The sequence below is a fragment of the Trachypithecus francoisi genome, unplaced genomic scaffold, assembly GCF_009764315.1.
Source record: "Trachypithecus francoisi isolate TF-2019V2 unplaced genomic scaffold, Tfra_2.0 Lachesis_group7, whole genome shotgun sequence".
NCBI lineage: Eukaryota > Metazoa > Chordata > Mammalia > Primates > Cercopithecidae > Trachypithecus > Trachypithecus francoisi.
This window is the reverse complement of record NW_022681472.1, coordinates 89791051-89803395: the sequence shown is the minus strand read 5'-3', so window position 1 is coordinate 89803395 and position 12345 is coordinate 89791051. Positions and strand designations below refer to the sequence as shown.

Genomic DNA, 12345 nt, shown 5'->3' with positions numbered 1-12345 from the left:
AAGGCCAGACTTCTCTTTGGGTAAAGTTAATTCTTCACTACACAATTGCATCCTCGTAGAGTGTTTCAGGGGAGTGGCTTGTGTCTGCGGGATGGCAGAGTCTGTCACTGGGTTTAGACCTGGGCCACAGACTTCAGTAAACTGTTAGGCACCCTGTTTCTGGAACTCAGCTGACATGACACGAGGTGGGTGTTTTGTAGCCTCTCTGCTAATTCTGCTTCTCTGATATGAATTGCTGCTTCAGTAGGTTGTGCAAGTACACATTGTTGTGAAAAAGAATAAGGAGAAAGTTTTAAGGGAAATGGTTTCTTCTTACTCTGTACGTTCTATTTCTTTCCTCCCCTGTCCCATGCACATGGGCTGGTTCTCCTGTAAACACAGCCTTTGTTCTCCTTGTTTAAATCTAGGGAGGGCTCCCAGGGCCTTCTGTCCCTTGTTTTATCTGGTTTACCTTCCTATCGTTAAGTACCCTCTCCTGCTTTTTGCTCCCCTGCCCTCCATGCCCCAGGGAGACAGAGTGAAGGCAGGAATCTCACTGGCTGCACTGGTGCAGTGCTCTGGTTTGGATCTTTCAGCCGAAGCTGACCTACTCACCAGTGGTGTTGCAGTTGGGTCGAAGCTCTGTTCCAGCAAGAGCCCTCCTTTCCCAGGAAATCTCTTGCCTCATTCTCGTGCCAGGTTTCCCTGAGGTCTTGGGTACCCCATACCGAGGCAGGCTCCTTTGTCCAGAATCCCTGTGGTCAGGCTGTTGTGTCCCTGCAGACTCTGCCCCAGACTGTCTTGCCCATCTCTGTTCCCTTCTGCCCCTGTGGCCTCCCTCTTTGATTTGTGAGCACAAGTGACTTACTTAATGGGTCCTCATGGTAGTAGCAGTAGATAAAGTGGCTGGTGTCCTACTGCGTAGAGCAACAGCTTTAGAGAGAGCAGGAAGGGACCTGAGAGACATCCTCATATCTACAGATGCACGTGTACCCAAGATAGTGCCCGCTTACCCCTGTTCTCTGTCACCCAGGCTGGAGTGCAGTGGCACGATCTCGGCTTACTGCAAGCTCCGCCTCCCAGGTTCATGCCATTCTTCTGCCTCAGCCTCCCACGTAGCTGGGACTACAAAGCGCCTGCCACCACACCCGACTAATTTTTTTTTTTTTTGTATTTTTTGTAGAGATGGGATGTTACCGCATTAGCCAGGATGGTCTTGATCTCCTGACCTCGTGATCCACCCACCTCAGCCTCCCAAAGTGCTGGGATTACAGGCATGAACCACTGCGCCCAGCCCCGCTCACCCCTCTTAATTCCCACCTTCATTCTGGAGATGAATGCCTTAAAAATTAACACTAATTGAGAAGAAACACAAGGTGTAAAATGATTTTAAACTTGCTCTAAAGCAGCTGTGATCATGCCATTGAAAATCACTAGGTCGCTAGGAAACTGGAAAAATATTGTTATTGTCTTTAGTGCTATAATTTGTGGCTTTAGATTGTAATTATTTTTCTTTTTCTTGCCAGGACTATTTGACTCTAATAATTATGACTCCTTGAAATAATCTGAATAGTTGTGTAACTCATTAAGGGCATGAAAAGCTCAGCAGCCTTATGAGAACGCTTTGCAGAGAAGTCCCTAAGCAGTTTCTGAGAACTGGATTTCAGTAGAAATGGTGCTTAACAAGGGGCAGGATTTATGAGCAGGGGGTTGACAGCCGCAACTTAAAATCCTCCCAGCATTGCTGAAGAAAGATGTACAGAGATGCCAATAAACTGATTTTCTTGAATCAGAACATTAGAACATTGATTGCCCGTTAGTACACAGATGCAATGATATTAGCACCAAAGATAATTGTTTGCAGCTGTGGAATCACTTCAGCTTTTTCACTTTTAATAAAACGTGAAATCTGAACATATCCTCACACTTGGAGGGTGAACGTGAGCCCTGCGGTGCGGTCTCATGTGACTCCATTGTGCCCTCTTGTTTCCTCTGTAGAGTTTTTGGTCATGAAGAGGAAGAGAGGCAGGCCTAAGGGGTCCACGAAGAAGCCCAGCACAGAAGAGGAGCTGGCAGAAAACATCGTGAGTCCGACTGAGGACAGCCCGCTGGCTCCGGAGGATGGGAACAGCCTGCCTCCAAGCAGCTTGGAGTGTAGCAAGTGCTGTCGGAAGTTTTCCAACACGCGCCAGCTGCGGAAGCACATCTGCATTATCGTGCTGAATTTGGGTGAGGAGGAAGGAGAAGCAGGTAAATGCTGCCAAATGGCTGAACATGTCCATTTCTTATGAAGAGGTGTATCTGCTGATATCATGTTTCACTGGGTCGGTTATTACTTGGAAATAGCCCATATTTATTCAGCTCTCACCCATCTGGAAAAGTGCTTATTTTCTTAATGGTGACTGACTATTACTGTAAGTAATCTCTGAAGTGAATGTGTCATCTGGGAGTTGATGCCCATGGCATGCAGGTCAGGGGGCTGCTTTGCTAGATGCTTTCAGAGTTGCAGGGATGGTAAAACACAGCCTCTACCTTTGCTGAGCTTATGTTCTGGGACAGAAGACAAGGTTTTAAATGCATCATGTTAATGGATAACAAATTGTCAACAGGAGAGAGCATTCTGATGGAAAGTCGGGAGCGAATCTGGTGTCACAGTTTGGGTGGTGTTGAATTAAAGGAAGGAAGGATGTCTTATTGGATGGATGGGGCCATGTGGGCCGAAGTACAGCAATTAGGATCCTCAAAGCTCCTATGAGGGACCTTGATGGGCCAGTGTTGGCTGAGGACTAGATTTTGGTGGGCATTCGTGAAGAAAATAAAGACTATCAGGTACTTCCTTCAGATACGTTCTTGACTAGGCTTCAGCTCTGAAGCAGCTTCTAAGAGAGGCTGAAAGGTGGATGAATGTGACCAGGGGATGAAGTTGCTGTGGGGTAGCGTGTCTGCAGGTGGCCTTCGTCGGAGGAATGAAATAGCAAGGCTGCACTGGAGTGGTTGGGGCCTCTGCTGTGGGTTCTGTTGTTGGGTCCTTGCACCATTTTTGAAGCCTTCAAACTGTACCCCGTGTTTAAGTTCTTTCTGTTTCGTATTATGCTAACCATGTTATGTGGGAGGCAGTTCTCATTGAGAACATAGGCTCTGGGTTACGGCTCTCTGGGTTTGCATCCCAGCTTCTGCACTTATTAACTTCATTTTGCCTCAGTTTCCTCATCTGTAAAATCGGAATAAAAGCAGTACTGTCTCCTCTGGTTGCTTTGACAATTAAGTGAGATAGGACTTGTAAAGTGCTTCCAGTAGTACTTGCCATATCAAAAGCACTGAGTGAATGCCAGCTATTACAGTGAGCCGTTCGCAACCATATGGATACAGTACTGTTATCATCCTTCTTGCTTCATGGATAAGGGCGTTTAGACTCTGAGAGATTAAGTAATTTGTTTAGGGTCCTTTAGTTAGTAAGGGGACCTGGCCTTTGAACCCAGGCCGTTCTACTCTGACCCCTGTTCTTAAATTCTTCACTATAAATGCCTCCCTGCAATGAGCAAGACTCTTGGTTTGCAAAACCCGATCATAGTTTGGGTGAATTATTGAGTAACTCATCAACTAATATTTATGGAACATCTAGGTTGGTGGCCAAGGCTCATTGCCAACATCTGTACAAGTTGTAGAAAATACCAGACACTGTTCCCTCTCATAAATAACTCTCAAGGCAATGATGTAAAACCCTGTGGGGCTGCACGGGCTCATGAAAATAACCCATGAGGATCAAAGGAGGTGGAGCTGTCCCTAAATGGAGCCTGAGTAATTGCCGTGTGAGAGCTGTAGCCCGGGAGTGCTGTCATTTCAGAAGAATCCGTATCATGTTTCAGAACCTAAAGTCCTTTTGGGAAATAAAGATAATTTTAGAAATGAAACGGTTGAAAGATGAAGGATTAGGATGGACCTCCCCTGAACCCGAAGCTCTGATTTCTAGTGATTTGTTAATCACTGGATTTGGGTTCTGGAGTCTTTCCCCCACCCTCTTACGCGTGCATGCACACTCTCTCTCTCCCTCTCCCTCTCTCCCTCTCCCCCTTTCTCTCTCTCTCTGTCTCCCACGCATACACATGCATGCCCCCTGCTCCAGCACAGCTAGGTAATGATGTTGTGTTTTCATCAGTGCTAGCCATCGAGGCAGCTCTGCTGTCTGTAGTTTCTGCACTGCCTGAGCCATCCAGAGAATCCAGTTCTCTCCGACCATTTGGTGCTGTCTTCTCGAGAATCCCTTTTGTTTGTACCTTCACAGGGTTTTTCCTGTCAGGTTCCCTGTGAGACACTCCTGGAGTCTGCACAATTATGGCTAGAAATCAGAGACTTCGCTCTTTTGCAACACTAAATTTTTCTGCTTCCCATTCTTCCAGACCTCAGGTCAAGCTCTGGGTTTGAGGCTCAAAGTCAACAGCATAGACCCTGGAGGCCCAGAAGTTCAGTTGGGTCTCTGGCCGTCGTTCCCCAGTCTGCACTGCCCTTAGCGTCAGCTCTCTGAAACAGAGGTCCCCAATCCCTGGGCCACAGGCTGGTACCGGTCTGTGGCCTGCTAGGAACCAGGCTGCACAGCAGGTGAGTGGTTGGTGAGCCAGCATTACCACCTGAGCTCTGCCTCCTGTCAGATCAGCTGCGACATTCACTTCTCATGGGAACATGAGCCCTACTGTAAACTGCGCATGCAAGGGATCTAGGTTTCATGCTCCTTATGAGAATCTAATGCTTGAGATCTGAGGTGGAACAGTTCCATCCCCAAGCCACTCCACCCCACCATCTGTGGAAAAATTATCTTCCGTGAAACCAGTCCCTGGTGCCACAAAGGTTGGGGACTGCTGCTCTAAAACACCGTGCCTCAGTGTCTCCCCATCACAGCAGAGTGCAGAGCCTTTCCCTGCGTGTTCAAGACCTTCACCAAAACCGTCTTTCCATGTGGCTCGGTCAGTGCCATAAAGTATTCTGTTTGTACCAACCAGGGTACAATTGATGAAAACTTAGGTTTTTATCCATTTTTAACTGTTGTAAGCAATGCTTTAATAACTATTCCTAAATGGGTGTGTGTGTGTTAGTATGTATACGTATTTGTAGACTTGTGTTATGATTTTTCTAGGATCGATTCCTAAAAGCAGATTGCTGGGTTGGAAAGTATATTAATATTGCCAGATTTCTCCCCAGAAAGCTCACATCAACTTAGATTCCAGGAGTGTCTGAGAATGCCTATTGGATATTATTACTTTTGTTTGTTTTAGTTTTTCATACCTGTAATGAAACAGAAAATACTAAGAAAGTAAAAATGTTCCAAAATTTCACTGCCTGGGGTCAATGACTGTTACATTGAAAAAGAGAAGGCCCTCCTCCATTCTGTGTACACACATATGTATTTTTCAGAACTGAAATTATACGTAATATTCTGTGATCTTTTTTCACTCAATGTAGGGAGATAAATTTTTCATCACAATATTTTTTATTTAACAAGCTGTTTTCTAGCGCTTTTTTTATGTGACAGTTGCTGTTCTCAATGTTTTACAACTAATAGTCATTTTACTTCTCATGGTAGCTTAAGAGGTAGGCACTATTTTTTTTTTTTTTTTTTTTGAGATGGAGTTTTGCTCTTGTTGCCCAGGCTGGAGTGCAGTGGCAACCTCTACCTTCCAGGTTCAAGTGATTCTCCTGCCTCAGCCTCCCAAGTAGCTGCAATTACAGGCATCTGCCCCCACACCCGGCTAATTTTTTGTATTTTTAGTAGAGATGGAGTTTCACCATGTTGGCCAGGCTGGTCTTGAACTACTGACCTCAGGTGATCCACCACCCTTGGCCTCCCAAAGTGTTGGGATTACAGGTATGAGCCACTGTGCCTGGCCAAGGTAGGCGCTGTTGTTATTCCCATTTTATAGAAGAGCAAACTAAGGCACAGATGTTTCAGCCGTTTGCTTTGGTTACACAGCCCGTAAGTGGTGGAGCTGGTTGTGAGCGAGGTGGGCTGGTTCCAGGGTCTGTGCTTTTGACTGCTGTGCTGTGTGTCCTTACCCAAAACAGTGTTGCTTGTTGTCATTTTTAAAGGCTGTACAGCATTTCTTCATATGCATGGGCTTACCTCATTTTACTTCATTGGTCTCTAGTTGATAGGCATTTAGAATTGTTTTAAAATTTTCTCTCTGATCAAAAAGCACTACTCAAGTGAACAGTCCCGAGCATGCATTTTAGATTTATTATTATTATTTTTTGCACTTGTGCCATTACCTTAAATGACTAATAATGTAATGCTTGTTAAATTTTTATTTAACGAGCTGTTTTTTAGTGCTTTTTATTTTGCAGTTGCTGTTTCTCAGTGTTTCACAGCTAACAGCTCTTTTAACTCTCATAGAAGCTAAGAGGTAGGCACTGTTGTTATTCCCATTTTATAGAAGAGGAAACAGGCAGAGATAGTTTCAGCAGTTTGCTTGGCTAGATCACACAGTCTGTAAGTGTATCTGTTAGTTTCCTTTGTACATTGCTTTGTTTTTCTTTTGCATTAGGAAAATGCAAATAGGACATATTTTACATTTTGACACGCATACATATTGTCAAACCGCCCTGTAGAATGTGCATATCAATTATTTTTCCGTCATGGGTCATGTCCTCAGATGGCCTTTATCCTTTTCATCTTGGGTTGTGTCAGCCTCTATCCTTGCTAGTCTCTTTTGTGAACAGTTGGCTTTCATTGTTTTAATTTACTGCTCCTTGGTCACTAGTAGGCTATCTCTGTTCCAGTTATTCGTTATTGGTGGGTTTTGTGTGATTGGGGGCATTCCTTGTTCATGCACTTTACTTATACCTTTGAATGATCATATATGCTGAAAATATTTTCTGCAATTTGTCGTTTGTCTTTTAATTTTCTTTGTAGCACTGCTTTTCTTCCTTTTGCATTTTGCTGGAGTTTTAAATGTCTGTATTGTCACCATTGTTTGTATCGTATTGTCAGATGTATCCTTTACATTTTTTGCCCTTTTATCATAGTTTACAAAATTTACCTCATATCCCCTCCAATTTAAAAAAAATGCTTCTATTTATTTGTCTGTTATCTGTATGATTTTATTTTATGTATATCTTTGATTCATTTGGACATTGCATTTTTGTTTTCTGTAAGTTGGGAAGTCAGGCAGTTATAAAGTTGACTTTTTAACAACTTGGGGATTAAGGGCACCCTCCCACTGTCAACAGTTATTTTCAAGTATAGCTTTTGGCTCTCCTCAAACTTAACTAGTAATAGCCTACTGTTGACCAGAAGCCTTACCGATAGTCAATGAACACATATTTGGTATGTTATATGTATTATATACCATTTCCTTATAATAAAGTAAGCTAGAGAAACAGAAACGGTATTAAGAAAGTCGTAAGGGGCCGGGCGCGGTGGCTCAAGCCTGTAATCCCAGCACTTTGGGAGGCTGAGATGGGCGGATCACGAGGTCAGGAGATCGAGACCATCATGGCTAACACGGTGAAACTCCGTCTCTACTAAAAAATACAAAAAACTAGCCGGGCGAGGTGGCGGATGCCTGTAGTTCCAGCTACTCGGGAGGCTGAGGCAGGAGAATGGCGTGAACCTGGGAGGCGGAGCTTGCCGTGAGCTGAGATCCGGCCACTACACTCCAGCTGGGAGACAGAGCGAGACTCCGCCTCAAAAAAAAAAAAAAAAAAAAAAAGTCGTAAGGAAGAGAGAATGTATTTACTCTTCATTGAGTGGAAGTGGACCATCATAGAGATCTTCATCCTCCTTCTCCTCATGTTGAGTAGGCTGAGAAGGAAGAGGAGGGGTTGGTCTTTCTGGAGGGGTGGGAAACATGGAAGAAATTTCAGTATAAGTTCACCCTTGCAGTTCAAACCCATGTTGTCCAAGGGTCAACTGTATATATTTGACCAATAAATCTAGGGAAAGGAATTATTTTAATACATATAATTCAGTAGATAAAATATTTGAAGTCATAGGGTCCACGGAGAAAATACAGATCTGGCGGTTCAGTCTCAAAAACCCCTCAAAAAATACAACTTTGTGTTTTGAAATAATTATGAATTCACAGGAAGCTGCAAAGATAATACAGAAGAGTCCCATGTGTCCCTCACCTGGTCTCCCCCAGTGGCTCCACCCTACACAACCCTAGCACGGTATCAGAATCAGGACGTTGGCCTTAGAGTGCGCGTGCCTTGCTGCCAATTTGCCACTCACAAGTATGGGCTGTGCTCACCGCCAGAAACCAGAAGCGCTCTGTAGTCACAGGGCCATGCACCCTGTCCCTCGATCACCACCCTCACCTGGCACCTGCCAACCTGTTCTCCCACTGTGTGACTTTGTCATTTTGGGAACACTGTGTAAATGGACTCACACAGTATGTGACCTTTTGCGGTTGGCTTAAAGAACTCACCTTTTAGACCTAAGTTCTAATTTTATAACTGAGGAATTTGAGGTGCAGAAGTGATGGTGATCCAGTCACATGACTCATTTGGGGCTGGCTGGGGCCCGCATCTCCCGACTCCTGCCCTGTTGCCAGTTTGCTTGATCATGTCTGTGCCTTAAGACCACTCTCATTTCTACCTTATGGATGGAGATTTTCTCCAGTTCAGCGTGTCTCTGTCATATTTTACTCTAACCTTATAAGCAATGGAAGTGGCACCCTGTGTGGATTCCTGATGCTTATTTTCTACTCTGTAATAATTAGGCAGTCTCTTCAGCAAAGGCAGACAGACAGGGTCCTTTCTAATCAGATTATTGGCTTCCTCCAGGAATAGCTGTAGAGAAAATGGCCTCATATTCCATTGATTTTAATGACCTAAATTGACTTTAATTTAACAAATACCAAATGGAAAGGTAGACACTCTGGGCGTTTTTCCCTTTCTGGCCACTGTTGAAGCTCTAAAATATGCAGAAATGACCTTATGCCCAGCTGCCTTGTGGCTGGCATTCATGTGATTGCACCGTGTTCCCTAGTTTGCCGAGCACAATATTACAATTTGGAAAATTCTCGAGTAATTGTTTTAATATGTGCTCTGTCAAGAGCAGTCTAGTGACATTTCAAACAACTGACCTTGGTTCTATAGCTTGTTAAAACAATTAGAAGAAAACAAAATAAGCTTTTTCTTACCCTGAACCATGGCAAGTTAAAATAACTCTTTTGATATGTTTTCAACATTTATTTATTTTATTCTGCATTTGAATGGCAGAAGAAACCAGGAAAAGAGATTTCTTTTTCCTGGAGTTATGTAGAACAGCTGGTGTTTTGAAAATGTTTTGCAGCCTACAGAAATCAATATGTCAAATTTATAAAAGTGACTTCTGAACTTTTCTAAGCTTGTTCTTTCTGGGGTCATTTTATGCAAAGAGAGTTGTGAACATTTCCTCTTATTCTCATTAAATTCTTCCTATCAAAGACAAGGCATTCATTTTATGGTCTTACTTAAGATGCATCTGTAATCTTCATGGTGATTTTTTATTACAGTGTTTCAAGTCTCTGCCTTCTACTGTATTTGTGTTAGCAAAACGGCTGGCTTCATAAATACCTGCCATGACTGAAAATGGTATGGAGTGAGTCATGTTTGAATATTTGCAGGTGAAAATGTGTTTCTGAACATCTCACTTTTCTCTGTGGAAAGATGGATAATGGTAATGTCTGTTTCTTTTTGCTGCCTGTAAATCCTCAGTTTTTCCTCTGTACTAACTGAGTGAGTGGAAGCCCAGTGGTCTCCAGCCATGTTTGGTCTTGTGCGTACTTGTGAGTGTGGCTTCTGCGTGGTCCAGTTCATGCCACTGCTCCTGCCTACCTGCTCTGTGAGCGGCCTCTCTTCTGCCTATCATCTCACTGTCCCTGATTAAAGGGAGACCTGGTTACACCTGATAGCAGAGCTACCCTGAGTCACAGTGGCTCAATATTCCTGTGCTTGCTTTCTTGTTGGTGTTGCAGGTGCTCAGGGGCTCTGCTCACTCAGGGACCCAGCTGGAGAGAGCAGCCACCATCTTGAATGTAGCAGGTCATGGTACAGGAGGGAAGAGAGCGCTAGGTGGTTTCATCTTGGCTCAGAAGAGCATCTGTCATTTCTTCTCTGCACAGTTCACTTGCCAGTGTATTAGTCTGTTTTCACACTGCTGTAAAGAACTACCTGAGACTGGATAAGTTATAAAGAAAGGTTTAATTGATTCACAGTTCTGCAGGCTTAACAGGAGGCATGACTGGGAGGCCTCAGGAAACTTACAATCATGGCAGAAGGTGAAGGGAAATCAAGGACCGTCTTCATATGGTGGCAGGAGAGAGAGAATGAATGAAGGGGAAAGTGCCTCACACTTTTAAACCATCAGATCTCATGAGAACTCACTCACTATCATGAGAACAGTAAGGAGGAAATCCACCCCCATGATCCAATCACCTTCCACCAGGCCCCTCCTCCAATTCACCATGAGATTTGGGCGGAGACACAAATCCAAACCATATCAGCCATCAGGGAATCACATGGCCCCGCCTGACATCAAGGGCCCAAGAAGTGCAGTTCTGCCCCGTTCGCAGGGTAGGGGAGCCCTGGAAATGCTTGATGACCATCACTAGTGATGGCCGCATGGTTCTTATCCATTTACCTGATTCTACCACCAGCTGTGTTCTCATGTCTTGCAAATATCTTCCTTGCCCATGTTTCAGTTTGGGTGTCCCCCAAGCAGTTTAAGTTATGCAGCGTGGTCAATCCTAAACTCGTCCAGCTCCCAACTGATGTTCCTCCTCTATTTCATCTTGGTGACTGGTCCCCACCATTTAGCCAGAAACATCCCTGTCACATCCCGACACTTACCGTGGTCAACTGACTACCTGCTCAATATCTCTTCAGTCCTTCCCCCGTCCCTGCCGTTGTCCTTGTGGGTCCATCATCCTTTCTGTGGACTCTGTGACCATTCCAGTCTGCCTGTCTACCCCAATTCATGCTCTGTGTACACCAGTGGTTTACAGATATTCTGGGGGATTTATCCCCATTAAGTATTTATTTAGTAATAAGTTGCATTTTAAAAATTGAATAAGCATCTATAGAGTTCTTACTGTGGGCCTGCCTCTCTTCTGAGTGTCTTACAGGTATTAATTCATTTCCTCTTCATAAAAGCCCTATGAGGCAGTTACTGTTTTTATTCCCATTTCATGGATGAGGAAACTGGGGCAAGCATCCTATCCAGTGTCACCCCATAGTAAGCAATGGACCAGGGATGTGGACTCAGGCCTTTTGGCTCAGATACTTATAGACTGCTGTATTAATACGCTGGAGGTGTTATAATACACACATAAATGGTAAGTTTCAAAAGGATGAGTTAAGAAAGGTAAAGAGAAATTCTTCTTTTTTATTCCCAAATTTCAGTGGATTTTCCTAGGCATCCCTGGCTGTATGCGTTTCACCTTCCACCTTGTCTCCCTAGCGTTAAGCATCTTTATGGCATATGAACCCATCTTATCCTTACTCTGAATGCACCCCTTCATGACACCCACTGCTGTTCCGGGACAGCCTAAGCTCCTTAAGAACCTGCTGTGTCACTTAGGACCTAGCCACTACTCGCTCTGCACCTTGACTTCTTACCCTCTCCCACTTTGCCCACCTCCGGATCTGCAGTGAACCTCTGAAAGCCCCCAGTGTCCTGTGCCCTCACCATCTCTTGTACGTGTCATTCTTTTTGATTGCAATGTCCGTTTGCCCTTTTCCCTCCGTATGCTTAACCTTCAATGATCCTGGCACATGCACAAGCCCCCTGAGCCAGCAGGGCTCCATCCCATCATCTGTGCCTTCTCTATGGAATGCCACAACCCTCTCCTGTGCCAGTGATTCCTCCTGGTCTTCAAGTCACAGCTTTATTTCCCCTTTCCAGGCCTAGCTCCAGAGTCCCCTCCCTTGTGCTCAGCTTCCCGGCAGATCCGGGCTTCTCATTGTGCTGTGCACGTGCATCGCTGTGTTGGAATTGCTGGTTTGTGTGTTTGTCTCCCTATCAGCTGATAACTGAGAAGGCAGGAGCCCACACTTGCACCGTGGCCTGGTTCCCTGTGGACAGAATAGGCACACATCTCTGTTTTCTTTATCAAATTCCAGGGCCAGACTCTAGTTCTTGGCAGATTTGGCACAAACAGACCAAGTAACTTGTTCTGTGTGAGTGTGTCACTTCCTGGCTCTGTCTGCAGCTTTCAGAACAGTGCCGGGCACATAGCAAGTGCTCAGTGATTATCTTTTGAGTGAAAATACCGATTCTCATAGAGCAGACACAAGAACTATGCAATATCTAATGGGTGGTAAACCCAAAGTTAATTATTTTATACCTTGCATTTGTATTTCTCTGTGGAGTGGCCCAGTGACTCAGACGAG

The 12345-nt window shown here is 44.5% G+C and overlaps 1 protein-coding gene across 3 annotated transcripts in view; it reads left to right on the top strand.

Moving 5' to 3' along the window:
- ZFAT (zinc finger and AT-hook domain containing) overlaps positions 1-12345 on the top strand; it is a 236298-nt gene that overhangs the window by 68461 nt on the left and 155492 nt on the right. For all 3 annotated transcript variants that reach the window (XR_004435171.1, XM_033202303.1, XM_033202302.1), the window contains one exon: positions 1978-2229. Coding sequence is in view for 2 of the 3 variants with exons in the window: in XM_033202303.1 (XP_033058194.1) it covers positions 1978-2229 (252 nt within the window). In the remaining variant the exon portion in view is untranslated. The remainder of the gene's footprint in view (positions 1-1977; positions 2230-12345) is intronic.